The sequence below is a fragment of the Argentina silus genome, assembly GCF_951799395.1.
Source record: "Argentina silus genome assembly, chromosome: 6".
Classification (NCBI taxonomy): domain Eukaryota; kingdom Metazoa; phylum Chordata; class Actinopteri; order Argentiniformes; family Argentinidae; genus Argentina; species Argentina silus.
In genome coordinates, this window is record NC_139660.1 from 12,538,362 (window position 1) to 12,555,257 (window position 16,896).

General features: G+C 40.5%; 1 protein-coding gene across 4 annotated transcripts in view; it reads left to right on the forward strand.

Annotated features, from left to right (window-relative positions):
* Positions 1-902: 902 nt before the first annotated feature.
* cdc14ab (cell division cycle 14Ab) overlaps positions 903-16,896 on the forward strand; it is a 33,211-nt gene continuing 17,217 nt past the window's right edge. For all 4 annotated transcript variants that reach the window (XM_083671708.1, XM_083671710.1, XM_083671709.1 and 1 more), the window contains exons 1-5: positions 903-1,381; positions 1,737-1,827; positions 2,219-2,294; positions 7,102-7,194; positions 10,873-10,952. In XM_083671708.1, coding sequence (XP_083527834.1) covers positions 1,285-1,381; positions 1,737-1,827; positions 2,219-2,294; positions 7,102-7,194; positions 10,873-10,952 — 437 coding nt within the window. In that variant the 5' untranslated portion in view covers positions 903-1,284. The remainder of the gene's footprint in view (positions 1,382-1,736; positions 1,828-2,218; positions 2,295-7,101; positions 7,195-10,872; positions 10,953-16,896) is intronic.

The following is a 16,896-nucleotide window of genomic DNA, read 5'->3' on the forward strand; positions in this document are numbered from 1 at the left end:
TAGGATTATGACTCCTAAATACCTTTATGAGTTACAAATAACAACATCTTTACAACCAAAATAATAAGGACTTATTACTGTATTGTATTGTTTATGTTTTTGTTGACATACTCATAGACATTTTGATTGAGCACAACAGATCATAGAAAGTAATAGAAATCTAGTCATATTTGCATAATGCATTTTCCCCATTGTTTACATTTTACAAGACCCTGTATGCCATTAAACAGATGTTAATATTACAATTTACTTTCAAGAAAGAGTCAGACATAATCTGAGAAATTATTGTTTATTTCCTCTTTATTGGCCTATTTATTTTTTCAGTTGTCATTCCAGTATGTGAGAATAAAAACTCAACTATATTATATGTTTTCAATACAGTGTTTTTTTCAAGGGGGCAATCTGGGATTCAAACAACAAAGTGGTCACTCTGCCACTTTTGGGGGGAAACAGCTGAGGGATGGGGCTGGAAAAATGTAACCACTCTCAAATTCATAGATGTAACTTTGGAAAGTGACTTTCAAATGCTTCTGTGCCAAATATTTTCTTTCCATAGTTCTTTCGTCGATGCTCAGTGAGATCCTTGGGAGGACCCTACTCTAAACCGTAACCTTTACCTCTACCATTAACCTAACTTTTAACGTCCAGTACGCTAACCCACGGAATGTTCCTCCCCCTAACCATAAATCGAGCATTTACCATTGTTCTTTTCCCTCCTTTGTTAATATTAGACACCGTGTTTTGATCACTGATTGGTTAAAAGCGACTATGTCCTAGCAACGTGCCTTTGTGTGGTGATTGGGTTTCTAGTTGCCATGTGATGTCCCTTTAAGATGTTTGCTTGTAGCCTCCGTAATCATGGCAAGCCAAGGAAAGATTTGTGCAGAGTCTGGATCGGAAATAAGTGAAATGTTGAACCAGGAATTCAGATGAGCTCAAATGCGCGAAGATTTTCCTCTGTCGTCGTTAACAAACCTCTAAATGAAATCACCAGGAATGCAATTATTTCTTGATGCATATCTACATTTTTACTTGGCTTAGATTTCGAGTCGAAATGGCAAAATGACGTCTCATTTATTATTTTGGCAGCAGATTTCAGCCTAGTGCGTGGCTAGAAACTAAGGGTAGCTTCTGCTAGCTAGCTAACTAACTTATACACCCTTACTGTAGCTACTGTTTGCTTGCCAACTTGATAGCTGGCTAACGTCAAGTTTTTGTCAAGATAACGTTAGCAAATACTAGCTAGCTTTTCTCCAGTTTTAAACTTCTGTCACTGCATCGCCGATGACTCTAGACAGCCTTAAACATTCTGCTATCCTTTCAACTTTATTTAAAATGGCAGACGACATTGAATTGATAGGAGCCTCTGAGTTGATCAAAGGTAAGTGAAATTGAACTATTATATCCCCTTAAATTCGCCGTATAAGTACTTCATCCCCTTCCAGAGTGAGAAGCTAAGTTAGCTATATGGGGCGGTGGTGTATTACATCCCGCGAGCCGTTACAGCTGTCCTGTCTGTGTGACATTGTGCATTCGAGAATGAAAGAAATCTCAATTTGCGTAATAAACAAATTTGATTTGAAGTTTGCGTCCAAAATGTGTTAAATTAAAGTTGTTTTATTCTCCAAATATGTTTCGAAACGTGTACACAGTAAGTCTTTGGAAGCGAGTTGTGTAACGGCATACCATTTTATGTCAGTAAAATTGCTAATTTCTTTATATCTCTGTTTTCTCAGAACGACTGTATTTCGCCACCCTCAGGAGCAAGCCAAAAAGCACTGCAAACACACATTACTTCTGCACGGATGACGAATTTGTGTATGAAAAGTAAGTTTGTTCTCCCTCCCGCATCTCAACATCCATCGCTTCAGTGCTTTTGTTTATCGCTCCACTGGACAGCGGCAACAAGTGTTCATGTTGCTGAAGAACTTGATATTATGTAACAACTTTTAATGAACACTTTTTATTGTTCCGATTTGAGGTTTACCGATGACTTACATAAGGCAATTTGCAAACATTTGGGTATCGCTGCTGAGTTTATAATGTGATTATTACATCTGTGGCTCAAACTACTGGGGCAATACTGATTTAAAAATAAAAATGATGTTCTCCAGTTAGTTATGTCAATCTCTCTTCATCTACAATGAGCATGTATGGTTTGATCTCTCAATGTTATTGCATGTTAGACATTTTGTTGTTTTTTCCAATTACATTTCAGCTTTTATGCCGATTTTGGACCCCTCAACCTAGCCATGTTGTACAGATACTGCTGTAAACTCAACAAAAAGCTGAAGGTAGGTAACCTGCCTCTCTCCTCCACCCTCAGAAAGAATGTACAGTATGCATCTGGAATAACAAAGACACACATGGTTTTTTACCTCCCACACTTGACAACAGCAGCAATGTCTGTGGAATTTGGATATTTGTCTACGATTACCAAGTTTAATCTGTGTGGTTAATTTGTGGATATCACAAAGTATGATGTGGAATTAATTGGCCTCCAGGGAAATTGAGTGTACCAGAGAATGCCATCTGCTGTGGCTTGAAACTTGAAGGTCTAATTTGGAACTTGAAGGTTTACTCTGGAATGAATAGACAGAAGTCCTCTTGTCATGTAAATCAGGGCTTTGGCATTTGGCTTAACCAGCTCTCTGTTTTTAGCCACTGACTCACCTGTCCCAAAGTTGAGTTAGCACTTTCCTGCTACAGAGTCGCCTGAGATGCCACAATAAGCTGACCTGTGATGCTCCCTATTTCCCAGTAGTTCATATGTGCAACACAATGGTCTGGCCTTTTGTTGAACACTTAAAGGGATAGTTCACCCAAAATGCAAATGAACACAATCGCATAATCAAACATGTCTTGATTTTGGTCAATTCAGCAAGACAAGTTTAGTGTCTAAAGTTTCCCCAAAGAAAGATTACATTTTGCTTCTTGTGTTTGGTACAAATAAACCAACAATGATTATCCCTATGGGTAGGGCTCTCACGGTAACTGCGCCGTTGCACCAATGCGGTTGTGTCAAGCCACCCAAGGGGGTCGAGCAAACAACCAACAACCGCCATTGTTGCGTTTTATTATTTGTGACTTAGTCCATGATTTTCAATCGCTTGTACCCCTAAACATATTTTGAGTTATGGTGACTGTTGAAACGCTGATCTCAGCTTTCTAAATATGTCCAATATCTGTCTCAACTCCCAATAATGAGTGAGGAAGAGCCAGTCGGAGTATTACTGAACACTGATTTGGAGAAATCCACTCCGGAAGAGGTAACAGCTATTGCAATCCACTCGTGGCACCACAGACACTCACACCGTGGCTCAAATGAATTCCAAACTGCGACGGCCCTACCTATGGGTAATAGGTAACAAGAGTTGTGAGAAGAAAAGCTTGTTGTTTTTCATTCTTAGTATTCTGATTGCTGATGTAAAAGGTTTGGATTCTTTATAACAGTTGAAAGCCTTCCTAAACCTATAAGGTTTCTATAGCCTAGATGCATCACAATTAGTTTATCAGCAATTGTATGAAAATATGTTATAACAAGTCCTTACATCCTATCCCACCTCATCACCCACCACTTTGGCTATTCCTTAATCTTCTTATGAAAGACACAAGGAAACCATTGGTGACAGTATAGCTGTCCTCTGCTTTGATTCGTTCAACCATTTCTTCAAGCACATTGTATTTGGGCAGTTTTCCTTTTTTACTCTGAACTTGGGAGTTCTAGGTCCAAGGCCGTGGCAAAGGCTTGATGATTAATTGATTACAAAAAAGAAAAAAGATGTGCAACCCTGAGGTGAGGGCCCTGGACTGGAAACATCCATGAGCATTCGGTCAGGGGAAGCTGTTGTTTCTTGGCGATTTTGAGCTTGGGTAGCAGGATGTGATTAGATCAGTGTGCATGTAGTCAAGGTCATGATGGTAGCAGTAGAAGAGAATCAGGGCATGGACACAGGCAGGAGAGAGAGAGGTTCTGTCAACTTCCTACAACTACTTCCAGTTCAAGCAGAAAATCCCCATACATTTTTCCCATCAGTTTTTTTCTCCCCAAATAGCTAATATAAGCGTTGTGTTACACATATCCGTACAGTTTCCTTTTTTTTTTCTTTTTTTTTCTTGCAGATTAACTAGCGTTTGGTTCTGGTAACCATTTGTCATTTATTTTGTCTTTCAGTCCAAACTTGAAAGTCAATAAGCTAACTTAAAGATAGGGATGCACCGATCCCATACTGAGCATTGGTATCAGGCCAATATTGGCCTAAAATTCTGGATCGGGAATCTGAGATAGGGAATGCTATTAACCGATCCGATGCCATGACGCAAACTGTCATAAAAAGTTTCCAAACACGTAGACTGACGGCTGCACAGCTGAGAGGACACGAGTGCTGTGACAACAATAACAACCATGTCTGCGGTCTGGAGTTACTTCACGCTTGAGACGGACACCGGTAAAACTGCATGTTGCAAATGACCTCATTTGGCCAGCAACAATACCGACCCCACCATTGGAATTGCTTGTGAAAATTATAAAGGTACCAAGAGTGGCCACTAGGTTTTGCAGCGTGCCTGCCAGACGGCCGATTGATCCCCCCTCACACATCGCATATGGGTTGCATGTAAAATGCAATGTGAACAGTCTACCCATAATATTGGTTATGCTGCCAATGTTTTACCCAAACAATAAAACATTGGTGATGGAGAGAAACTTCTATTCTACTTTAGATTTCAATTGCTCTTTCAAACAAGGGCCTAACAGGACAACCTTGGACCTAAGATCCTAAAGTTACACTGTGGAGCTCCCAAGTCCAAGGCGCACACAGCAATAAAATGTCCTCTTTTGCCTGCTTGTGTGCTTCTGCTCCTTTAGGGATGTAACCCTTAAGAAAGAGGGGGTGTCATTAATAGAGCTTCTGTCTCTCTTTTTTTTTGTCTTTTGTTGTTTTGAAGCAGATAAGATGTATATCTATCATGTGTACATGTTTGGGAATGTTGAAGGTAAAGTTTCAAGCAAGTATGATGTTTTTACTGCCCCCCCCACCCACCCACCTACCTCAACATGCTTGCCAGGTTGCCATGTTTGTGTTGTGTACTGCGTGTTGCCTTAGCAACAGAATTCCTTTGAATCTCACTGGTTTGGATCTGCATGACGAGCTGAATATCGCAAAAAAAAAAAGAAATAAGGGGAGAAGAGAGATTGCTCTCACTATGATTGAGAAATGCTGAAATTGCCATCTGAATAATGTTTTTGTCTTTGTGAATTGAACTGAGTGAAGCTTTGACAATCTCAATCTCAGTGTTTTTTGTTGGACTTGATCTGCGATTGAGAGTGTCAGTTTGAATCGTGCTGCCCTCTCATCTACCCCAATCCCCAAACCCCCCTCCCCTCACTACTCATGCATGTGTCTGGCCCCAGATTGGTCTGGCTTAACCTGCTGAATGATATTTGGCAAGTCTTTAATTTACACCCCTCCATCACCACTGAAAATATCTCAGAGCTCTACTGGACAATGAGTGTATGTACTTTGTTTTTGAGGTAGGCCTACACTATTACTCTCAGACCCAGGCCTAAATGGTATTGAAAAATTATGTAGTTACTGTATCTCTCTGTATGGTGAAATATTCCTCCCCCATCCACTGAAAGCTGCTGGTATGTCCACTCAGGGAGAGGTTGAATTCATCTTCACAAACCTGTGCAGTTTCATTTCCATACCTTAGTGGGGAGAGAAACTCAAATACGGCGCTTCTGATTTGTCAGTAATTTTGCTGATTTGTCTAGCAGCACTGTGTGCTTGTGCAACTGTGAGTGTCTGTCTGTGTCGTCCTGGTCTGCCTGCTGCTTCCTGAGTGCTTTGGCCTCTCAGGCAGTGATTCTCAGTGAGAACACTGACAGCTCCATATATTATTTATATATATATATATATATATATATATATATATATATATATATATATATATATATATATATATATATATACACACACACACCAGCCCACCTGCCTTGCCAACGGGCTCCTCTGTCTGCATCCCCAGCAGAGGTGTTGGGACCAGCTGCTTGCGTCTGAAGAGAGCAGCTGCTGCAGCATCTGTTGACATCTGCACATGGAAGCCAGGAGAGTGCCAAATGTGCATTCAGGTCTATTACCTCCAAAACAGACACGTTGCATTGATCTCTGAGCACAATTAGGCTAACAAAATAATTCTACTCTGAGATGGGCAAGATGAGTCAAATCAGAGTTAACTTTCTTCATGTACAAAGTTGACTTGTACCAGAAGATGGTCAACTCACAGCTTAGGCTACATTTTATTCGGCATGTATTTCTGATGTTTTATAGCTCTTTTCTTTTTTTTTTTTTACCTGACTTGAAGTCATTATTGTGCAATATGTATTCAGTCCAATGTGGCAGTGTTTAGGCCTGCAGTCTAAACAGCCTTAGGTCATGGTAGAACCTCATTGTGTTGACTTGGTAAGTGACACCTTGGTGCCTATTAACCGCCTGAAGAACCAGCATCTTCTCCCTTTAGTTATAGTCAGACTAAAAAATCTCCTCAACCACCACATCTTTGCAAAACACTGACAGTTTGACCCTTGGTCCCCTCTGGCAGTCCAAACCAACACAGGTTTTGTTGTTCTGAACAAAGTAATTGATTGCAGAGACCCATTCTCTTTTATGCCAGTAGCCAGCTTGGACTTGATTGGACTTGATCCTGTTGCTTGTTTCAGAGAGTATGGACTCAACATTTGTAAGGGCTTGACTCCAATTTAAGGGAGTTTGTCCCAGCTCTGACACTGCTCTACAGCTGCACCAAATTCAAAGACATGTCAGTTCTTCACAAACAGAGGCTCACAGAGAGCTTCAGTTAGCTTTTGATGTCGAAAAAATAAGAACTGTCTGTGGTGAAAGTCAGTTTGCAAAAAAGACATATTTTTTTAACCAAACTTATTGTGATTAATTTGATATTAACAGTGGAAACATTCAGTATTTTGTTGATTTCAAGTATAAAATGAACTACTCAATTTGACAAGCTTTTGATTGATTGTTGCTGTTTATCTTATCTTTGTATGTCTTCATTGCATTTATGGTATGTTTATTTTGTCTGCAGTCCTTCACACTGACCAGAAAGAGAATTGTCCACTACACCAGCTTTGACCAGCGGAAAAGGGCTAATGCTGCTGTCTTAATCGGTGCCTATGCGGTAAGTATCCTTATCTCTCCTATGATCTCTCTCCCCTTGCTGCTTGGAATGTGAAGGCTTGGAAGTTTTGTGCAAGGGAAGGATTATGTTTTGGGCTCAGTGCCTTGCCCAAAAACTAATTTTGCATCAATATCAATGTACTCGGATGGTCCGATTGCATTTTTCCTCTAGTCTGTTGTTTTTTATTTTGTTCATGCTGTTTTGCTTACTCAGGCATTTTCTAATGCCTATTTCAGTCAGTGCTGATTCTTGTAAAGGTAGCAAACCTCTACAATTTTAGCATGCAGTGCCAGGTCTGTCTCTTTTTGACAAGCTCCTTCAGAATCAAGAATGGATGGGAAGGATCAGACTGCTGGTTGCACCTGTTGGCCTGCCATAGTGACCCCTCCCTCCAGCCCTTTAAATGTCGACAGCTCCTGCTCCACTGGTTCCATTCAATTGCCTTCCTTGCTGCCATAGAGAACAGTTGTTTTTCAATCCCAGATACCAACTTCCCTGTAATGTGACGGTATCCTCTGGAGATTACATTCTTCCTATAGAAATAGAACAGTGTCAAAATGAGACGGCACATTTCAGAAGATGTCGTGGCATCTTATGTCACTGAATGTCAAGTGAAGTGTCATGTTTATGACATTATGATGCTGTTATGACATATAGGCTAGTTCAAAAGTGTACTGAACAGACATCCCCCAGACCATGGCAATTTGGCTTGTTCCCTAGATCTCAGACATTGTAATAATGATATGATGATTCCTCCTACCCTGTACCAGCTGTCGTGTTCCACAGGGCAGTGAAATGAGGGACTGTGATGGGCCATGCCTTATGTGAGCGACATGAGATGGAATTATCACAGGCAATGTGACTCAGTGTCTTCCCCCTATCACAGATAACCAACACCACAAAGAGACTGTTCTGCAGAGGTCATGATATAATTTAAGAAAATGCCGTAGCCATGCTCCAAACAAACTGGAAAAGGTAGATTTTCAGGAGAAATGTGTGGACTTGTATCAGCTGGCTTCATGTATGATCCTATTTAAAGGATTAGGATTAGGTTTGAAATGCACATTAGTGAAGCAGAAGTAGTAGGTTTACCATTCAACTGAATCCTCTGTTAAACAGAACGGTCGACTCAAGTAACCTTTGGAAAGATTGTGATATAGTAATGATCATATATAGAGGTCCTGTCATAATGTGACAGGATTGGAGAAGTGCAAAAGTGCATTCAAATATTGGGTTTGGTTGAATGCCCTTTGTCTTCAACACTCTTTATTTGCAGCCTAGACAACACCCACCTTGTATCCCATTGAGGTGATTTTAAAATGGTGTCACAGAAGAGTGACAATCTGGATTATAATCTGGATTTGGCTCTAGTATTTGTCCTTCTGGATGATACGGGCACAATGATTGTGTGCTATAATAAACCCTACTCAGCCTATGTTTTTATAAATAACCACTTCACCTTCAACCTTTGATCAAGCTCACATAGCTGAATGGCTTGACAGTTCTGATGATATTCTGATGTCACATGTCCAGTATAGCGTAGTTTGGTAGAATGTTGACTAACGTTAAACTTGATAAACATGCATCATTCAAATTATGGGTTGCTGGCTAATATATTTCTTATCAATTGTACTTGTACTCAAATGTACTTACTAACAAATTGTTAACATACACACAATTGCCTTTACAATAAATTATCAATAATGACTTATCTGTTGCCAAGTGCCTCTTAAAATCTTAAAAGATTCGTAGACAATCTCTCAAGGGTTTCATACACAATCACTTTGCTTGATTTAGCCTGAACCCTGATCAATGCCCAAAATACACTTCTCATTTAATGACACCAAAACAGAACACACTTTCCACAATTACGCCATAATAAGTAAACATTATTCAAATGCTTTTTGGAAAATAAAACTCAATCACACAATCCCTTACAAGTGCTAGTACAAGTCTTCAACACGCTCTCTTGTCTCTTGTTTGCCGTAAGTCGATTGTGTCTGTGTCTGTCTAATGGTAGGGAACTTGTTTTTCCCAGTTGGTGAAGTCATAACTCCGACATTAATGCATTTGAGTGCTTTTGAAGTGGGCACAACTCTTCAACCAATTAGATTTAATTTGCAATACATAATGAAGGTTAACAAACTACAAACATACATTATACATACACGTGTGATTGTTAACAATTAAACATGTTGAAATTGTACAGGGAGAATAAATGAATACTGTTAACATTTTTAGAATTTACTGTCGTAATCAGCTTCTGTTTTCTGGTGAGAAGGTGAAAGGTTACAGTGGATGCGTCACAACTCGCAACCTCAGGTATCATCATACTGGTCCCAGCTTCCCACTTGGAGGAGGGATAGTTTCCTACAGCTGCCGAACGCACCATAAGTGCATCTCTATTGATCCAATGATGTTATGATGTGTGCTATGTTGAGCCCCTGCTCTCATTACAGATGGTTGCGATTCTGTTTTAATACCAATGCCCTGGTTTCCACTGAAGAGGATTACTTGTGTTGGATGAACAGCTGGGCTCTGTGATTCTACATTTTGTATTATGGGTCATGTAGGACCACATACACACACACACACACACACACAGACACACACACACACACACCACCCACTCCAGCAAGCCAGCAGCAGAATTTAATATGGTTTCAGCAGGATCTAATTGTCTGGCCGGTAAATATTTCATGAGCTGAAGCAGGAGTAACAAAGCTCTGTTCTCTTTGCTGAGGAGATGCAAGCTTCATGCACTGTTTCTCATGTTTGGCCTTGGCCTTTAGTGCTCCATGTCACCAGACCCACAGACACGCAGCCTGCTCTCATTTCAAGTCTCTAGTCAAGACATCCCATCACCCATTTAAAACTGGCACTCTAGCCCAGATTTGTCTATGCATTTACACCTGTGCAGAGTGTGTCCCTTTCATTGGGGTAAAAAGCAAACCACATGGTTGTTTAGTTGCTAATTTAGCCTGTTTCAGTGTTGACTCGTACTCCTATAATACAATATCAGTCCATTTCTTGCCTTATTAAACCACACATTATTTGGCTGAAGAGCACCCCCAGAGGCAAATCTTCCCTAATGAAATTAGGAATTAAAATTATGATTTAATTAATTATATACGTATCTATTATTTCTACTTCACATGTCCGAATCCTTTGTACCATCTTTACCAGGAAAATTGCAGGCATCAGTCTTGTCAGCCTCATGGGGGGGCCATTTAAAGTATTGTTTACATTTCATATGAGATGTATGTGGCTACCCGTGTAGCATTTAAGCCTGACCAATGTGGTGGTTGTTAGTTTTGCACATGGATAGCAGAAGGGGAACATTTAAAAGAAAAGAAAATCCAAACACAATTATTTTTATTTTAAAAAAATGTTAAATTCTGTTTTGTCAGGAATTAGTAAAAAAAGCCTGTACTATCTGCCCCGCTTAGTGTAGTGCTAGCACTTTTTGCAACTAAAAGTCTAGTCTTGCATAGAAACATTTCTATATTTCATTATCAGTGGAAAGATAATTTAGGAACATTGAAGATCAGTCTGGGGACCACAAGAGGGCAAGACACTGGCTGCATTTAGTCCCTGGGCTGCATATTTGAGACCCCTTATCTATATGTTTATTGAAGAATTTTTTTTCGTTTACATTATTCTTTGATGCCTTCACAGGTGATCTACCTGAAGAAGACTCCAGAGGAGGCCTACAGGGCTCTGATCTCAGGATCCAACGCGTCATATCTCCCTTTCAGGTAACTGGTCCCTATAAAATCCATTTAATTTCCCTTTTCTCTGATTCGGTTTTATGATTCCCTGGCCATCCAAGCTGTGGTATCGCACCCTCAGGCCAGATTAGTTTGCGTACGGAGCACACTCCGCAAGGAGGCGATGAATTCTTCCCCACCACGATCACCATACCCCTAGATATGTTGCAGAGTTCCTAATGAGATCATCAAGGGCGCATTGATCCTGTCAGAAGATCATGTACCTGGTGACTTGAAATTAGTCCTCTTAGACTTGTCCTTTTAGTATTTAGTAAAAACAACAGAAATGAAGATTAGGTTTATTTTAGGATTGTAGTTAGGTGTGTTTCATGGTTGTTATTTGCTATGAGCAGGATATTTACCTTCTAAATCTCTGCCAAGTTTACTGAATATACACCTGCAATATGGGTATAGGGCCATGTTCAAGATGTATTCATTGTTTGCTTGAGTTGTGACTTATCGACCCTTTGGGTTTGTCTCAACCTGTCCTGTGTTTGGAGAGTGAACTTGAACAGTATCATTCAGCAACAGACCCAGTACCAGGGGAAAGTCACTAAGGGGGCATCTGAAGTCTTCTGAGTGGGCACAACTATTTGAGCTTGGTCACAATAACCTGTGTTTGTAGCCATACACAGCTGTCCACTTTCCAGTGGAGAGCAGGCTACTATGCCCCTTTACAAAGAGAGAGCATTGTCTCATGTTAGATAGCGCGACTCCGTCTGCACTGATCTGTCAAATGGATCTATTTTATCGTGGAAGACCTCTAATCTTCCGATTTGAAGATTGGTTCCACGTCCTACGAGACAGGTTGACAGTCTCAGAGTGTTGCGTAGGAACAACACCATCTGTTTTTAGACAATGAAGAGAGCACGTTTCAATTAGTTTTATGCTGCTTCAGTAGTATTCTCCCCACCTTTGGTACTCAGTTGATAAACAAAAAAGTATGGATAGGCATGGGTTTATTCACTCTAACCTGCTTTCATTCAGTCATTGGCTCACTGATCGGCAAGCAGCAACTTTAGATGAGCATCTTTAACAAAAATTCAAACTGAGGGGGCGTTGCTATGTCTGTCTGGAGACAAACGTAGCAAGCTTGTGTAGAAAGCTTCATAGGAGACTGTAAATATAGCAGTTTAAGCTAGATTGTTGAGCATGATAAAATATTTGTATTTGATATTCGAGACGTGCTAGTACAAGTAAGTTGCTAACGTGACCACTCGCTATATAGCTGATTAACTTTTTTTTAAATCTTCTAACCTTCTATCATCAGTTTTGTAGCGCTGAACGTTTGTTTTGGTGTCTCCAGTGACTTTCCACTTTACCAGCATACTGTATAAGAAGCTTTGGATCATCTCCCAGGTTGTCTAGAGATCATAATTGGAGCTGGAATGCTACAGTAGCACTGTTGTCTATAGTGCCCTCTCTGTGGCGATGCCTCATTCATTGGCTCTCCCTCGCCCTAGGGTTGATAAGGGCCTGGTGTGCCCTACAAAGATGGCCTTCTCCAGGAAACATGGGGGGGGACAATAGGGCTTTTGTCTGTTTACCCCCACGATTGGGGCAACTTGGATGGGCAGACAGCAAATGGCATGGACTTATGTAATATGTTGCAATGGTGGAGAAAGAAGAAGAGGAGAAAAGCAAAGAGGGGAGCTACTGTTCTCTTCTCACTCCCTCATTAAGCTCTTTATCTTCATTGAATGTCCCCAGTGGTAACTCATGGTACTGCAAGCACATGATTCTAACAAGAAACCAAACAAAAAAAGCGTGTGTGTACAAATGGCATGCCTATAGTTTTACACAATTTATTGGTATGACCGCTGCTGCCATTCATCCACAATGTGTGCACCATTGTTTGCTCTTAGTTTCTTCTTTTTTTTTTTTTAAGCCAGTATGCATTAGTTTTGCACAATGTACCGATTCTACAAAAGTATCACAATACCCTGTTTTGAAAAACGGTTCTATACCAGAATTATTTAGAACCTTCTTTTATCATCAGTGCCTGATGCTGAATTTCCTTTAAGCAGAGTGGAATATCATCTTATAAAATCCATGCAGTGTTATGGATTTGTGCCATACCTTCAATAGCGGTTTTGCTCCTCTCCTCGTAACATGTGCAGGTTGTGTCCGACCAACAGTTTAATTCATAGCTGAATTTAAACATATGTGTTTTATATATATATATATATATCGCTCTATGACAACATTAAAACATTAGTTCTTATCTGTAAAATGAGCAGTGTTTCATACATGAGACAGGCAGCAAGAAATAGCGGGAGATTAAGCGTGAGACAAATTTTCATTTACATGAATAGGCGTGACTTGCTATAACAACGCACCCTATGAAGTACAGAATGAAGTGAAGGATTTTCATGAGACAGGAGTCAGTATTTTAGGTTGTAGCAACATTGGGACTGGATAGAAAAATAGGCTATCCAGGACAGGAGAACATCATTTCCCTTCCCGTGTCATCCTTGACTCTGAATGGTTAACAAACTTCTTGGCTATGGTGTGAAAGAGACAGTAGGCTGATGAATTTTAAGTTCCATTTCCTGTTACTGTATTTAATAGGATATTGTTTTACTTTCACTTATGATACTTAAACTGGTATCGGTATTGAAGTCAAAATGTTGGTATCGTGACACTAGCTCCTAATTCTTGTTCCAGCAATTTGTTGATAGTTGCTTTTGATACATGATACTTTTTCTTAATACTTTTGCAATGCACTGCATCAAATACATGTTTGCCATCTTGCACCTTTTAACAGATATACCCACTCTACTTTACTGAACAAAATGTCTTAAACCGCATGAGCATTTGCAACAAAGCTGGAGAGAGTAGTTTTATCTGCTGGAACACTTTTAGACCTTCTATTTTTAATGGGGACTTTGACCTTGACTGTTAATTTTTTCCCCAGTGATTCCCTCCAGTGTTAGAGAACTTAGAGACTTGCTGTGTAAGAGAAGGAGATGGGGCAGGGATGCAGCTGCTTCGCTCTCTTTCATCTGATCCTCACCTCCAAAAGAAATTGACTAAAATGACTGTGTATGTGTACCCGCTGACTGAAGTTTGGGTGTTACAGTAGTTTGGATTTCTGGAGTGACATGCGCACACACACACACACACACACACACACACACACACACACACACTCTCTCTTTCAACATGCTTACGCACATGCCATGCACACATACAAATAATGTAATATCAGGCATGTGAGGTACACACACAAAGACCCTCTCAAATGTTCTCCTTTAAGGGACCGATTCGCTTCACTGTCCCATTACTTGCTTATCTAAAAGGCGCCTTTGGTCCTGCCATTTCATGGTTCCAAACCGAGAATTAGAATGTATTATGTAGCTATTATTTGAAGTAGCCTATACTATAAGTCGGCTATATTACCAAACACAACTTGCATTACCATTATTTATTAGATTAGATTAGATTAGATTAGATTAGATTAGATTCAACTTTATTGTCATTGTGCAGAGTACAAGTACAGAGACAACGAAATGCAGTTAGCGTCTAACCAGAAGTGCAAAATAGCAGAAAGTGCAATGAACAGTATTTACAGGTAGTGCAATATATGATCAGTAAGTAGTGCAGTATAATATAAGCAGTGCAGTATAGCAGTATATGAGTAGCAGTAGCATTATAGCAGAATAAATAGTTACAGTATGAACAGTGTAGCAGCATATGAGCTGTATGGGTAATGCAGTCTAGCAGTATATATGTATTAACAGTAACATGAGGTAGATAGCAGAATAAATATAAATATGGAATGCCGTATAAACAGGTATGTACAGTATGTGCAGTAGTATTAAAGAAAATATAAAGATATGTGCATTATGAACAGTATGGACAGGTATGTACAGAAGAGCAGTGGTATTGAGTAAGAGCAGGGGAGGGGAGTAATAGTGCAATTGTCCGGGTGGGGGGGGGGGGGGGGGTTGCAGGGGTAGTAGGTTGTCAGGTCGGTGCATTATGCATCTTGGATTCCCATTGGTTGACTTTCTTATATTGCCCTGTAGTACCTCTCACTGCACGAGTAGAAGGGAGCCACCACCCAAACATTTGGACATGTCAGAATTCAAATCGGACATGATCACTTGACCCACACTGTGCGTCAAGTGCGTCGAGTCCACCACAGATGACCTGCGTTTCCAGCCAATATGTACATTTCGTTGTGAGAACGAAATGAAGAATTTGTGGCTGAAATCGTATAGCGTCTGCCCGGCTTTAGTCTTACATTATCAGTCAGACCCCCTACTAAGAATCTGTTTCCCTGTATATCCCTCCCCAATATTCTATGGTGTGACTGTGATCACAGCTTTTATAGTACAACATTGTTGATGCTCAAGATTCTGATTTTACTAACTAATTACAAAGGAGTCTTGCATAAGAGTGGGCTGAGATATTTGTCATGTAAAAGAGAAGTGGTAGCACTCCTACGAGGAGGGCATTATGCACTCCTGTGGTATGATCCCCCGGGGTTTGATTAGAGGTGGCCTTGAGTACAGCAGAACTAATGAGCCGTCAGAAAGAAACTCGCTTCCTCCCCCCAGTCTCTTGAGGGTAACACACACACACACACACACACACACACACACACACACACAAAATATTAAGCTCTATAGAGTTATTCTTCAAAGGAATACTACTAATAAAACATTCTCATTTGGTTTATACATTGCAATTCCACATCCTTGCGTCACCCATTAAAGGGATAGTTTACTCTAAAATACAATTCATGTTATTAACCACATGCATCCGCTCCAGGACACACTTGCCTTATCTGTCTGTGACAGATATGAAGTTGCTCCCATTGTGGTTGACTTCTCTGCCAATGGCTGTCAAACACGGTTTTCCTAGTGATACCAGATAGGCCCATGCTTTGTTGTGGTTTGGCCTCTTTCCCTTTACCCCTCAGACCTAATGCCTGGCTTGTCATCATGTCTGTGTGTCTTTCCACCACAGGCATACAGTTGAACACAAAGTGCTCGGTATGAGCTTGGAGAAAACACCAATTGGTTAAATTGTGTGAACAATACCTTTTTTTTGAGGTCCGACTGTCTCTGGAGTGCAAGCATCTAAGCGTTTGTGCATGCACTGGCTAAGCTCCCTGAGTTAAAATGTCATGGGAAGAATATACAAACCAACTGTATCCATTACGCCACCTTACTTTTTTGCCTCTACAGTTCACAATACTAGCACACAATGTGTGTGCATACCTACATTATCTGTGTATATTTGTTTGCATGTCTGTCATGTGTTGCCAATGGTGTCAGAGTAACTGAACTCTTTGTGCCTCTGATACTGCTTCGTTCCCTACTGTACTAAAGGCTGAACCTCTCCCATTCATGCTCATATTCCAGCAGCAGAGCCAACACAGCCTGCAGCTACACTCCAACTTAAAAACACAGGAGAACGGGAACATAGCTGAATTTGACCTATTTGCTTTCCTTCCTTCAGCATAAATATGCATACAAAATAAGAAATTAAGTACTGTACATGCACCATAATTTGCAATCTGAGAGGGCTGCGGAGGTGTGAGTGTGAGTGTGTGTTTGTGTACTTCTTTTCTACCTGCACAAAGAGTGCCAAAGGAGCTGAAGATGTTTTGATTTGATAAAATATTTCCTGTATATCCCTCCCCAAATAAGTGCTATTGATCTCCCCAACTTCTCAGATCTCCTTTCCTAAACCAATTTTTATAAGGAACGTCTCCCTTCAACATCCCCAACAACGTGGAGAACGCTTTTCATTTTCACCACCAATTGACAGTTAAATCCAGCCCGTTTACACAGAGGCATGTCCTGGTAATTTACCGTGATTGTTGTCTTTTGTAAACTGACCTGGGCTAGGGCATGCCGCTTAAACTTTTACCTGTGGCAGAACTAGTCATGGTCCCGGTAAAAAGCAGATCTGGGGT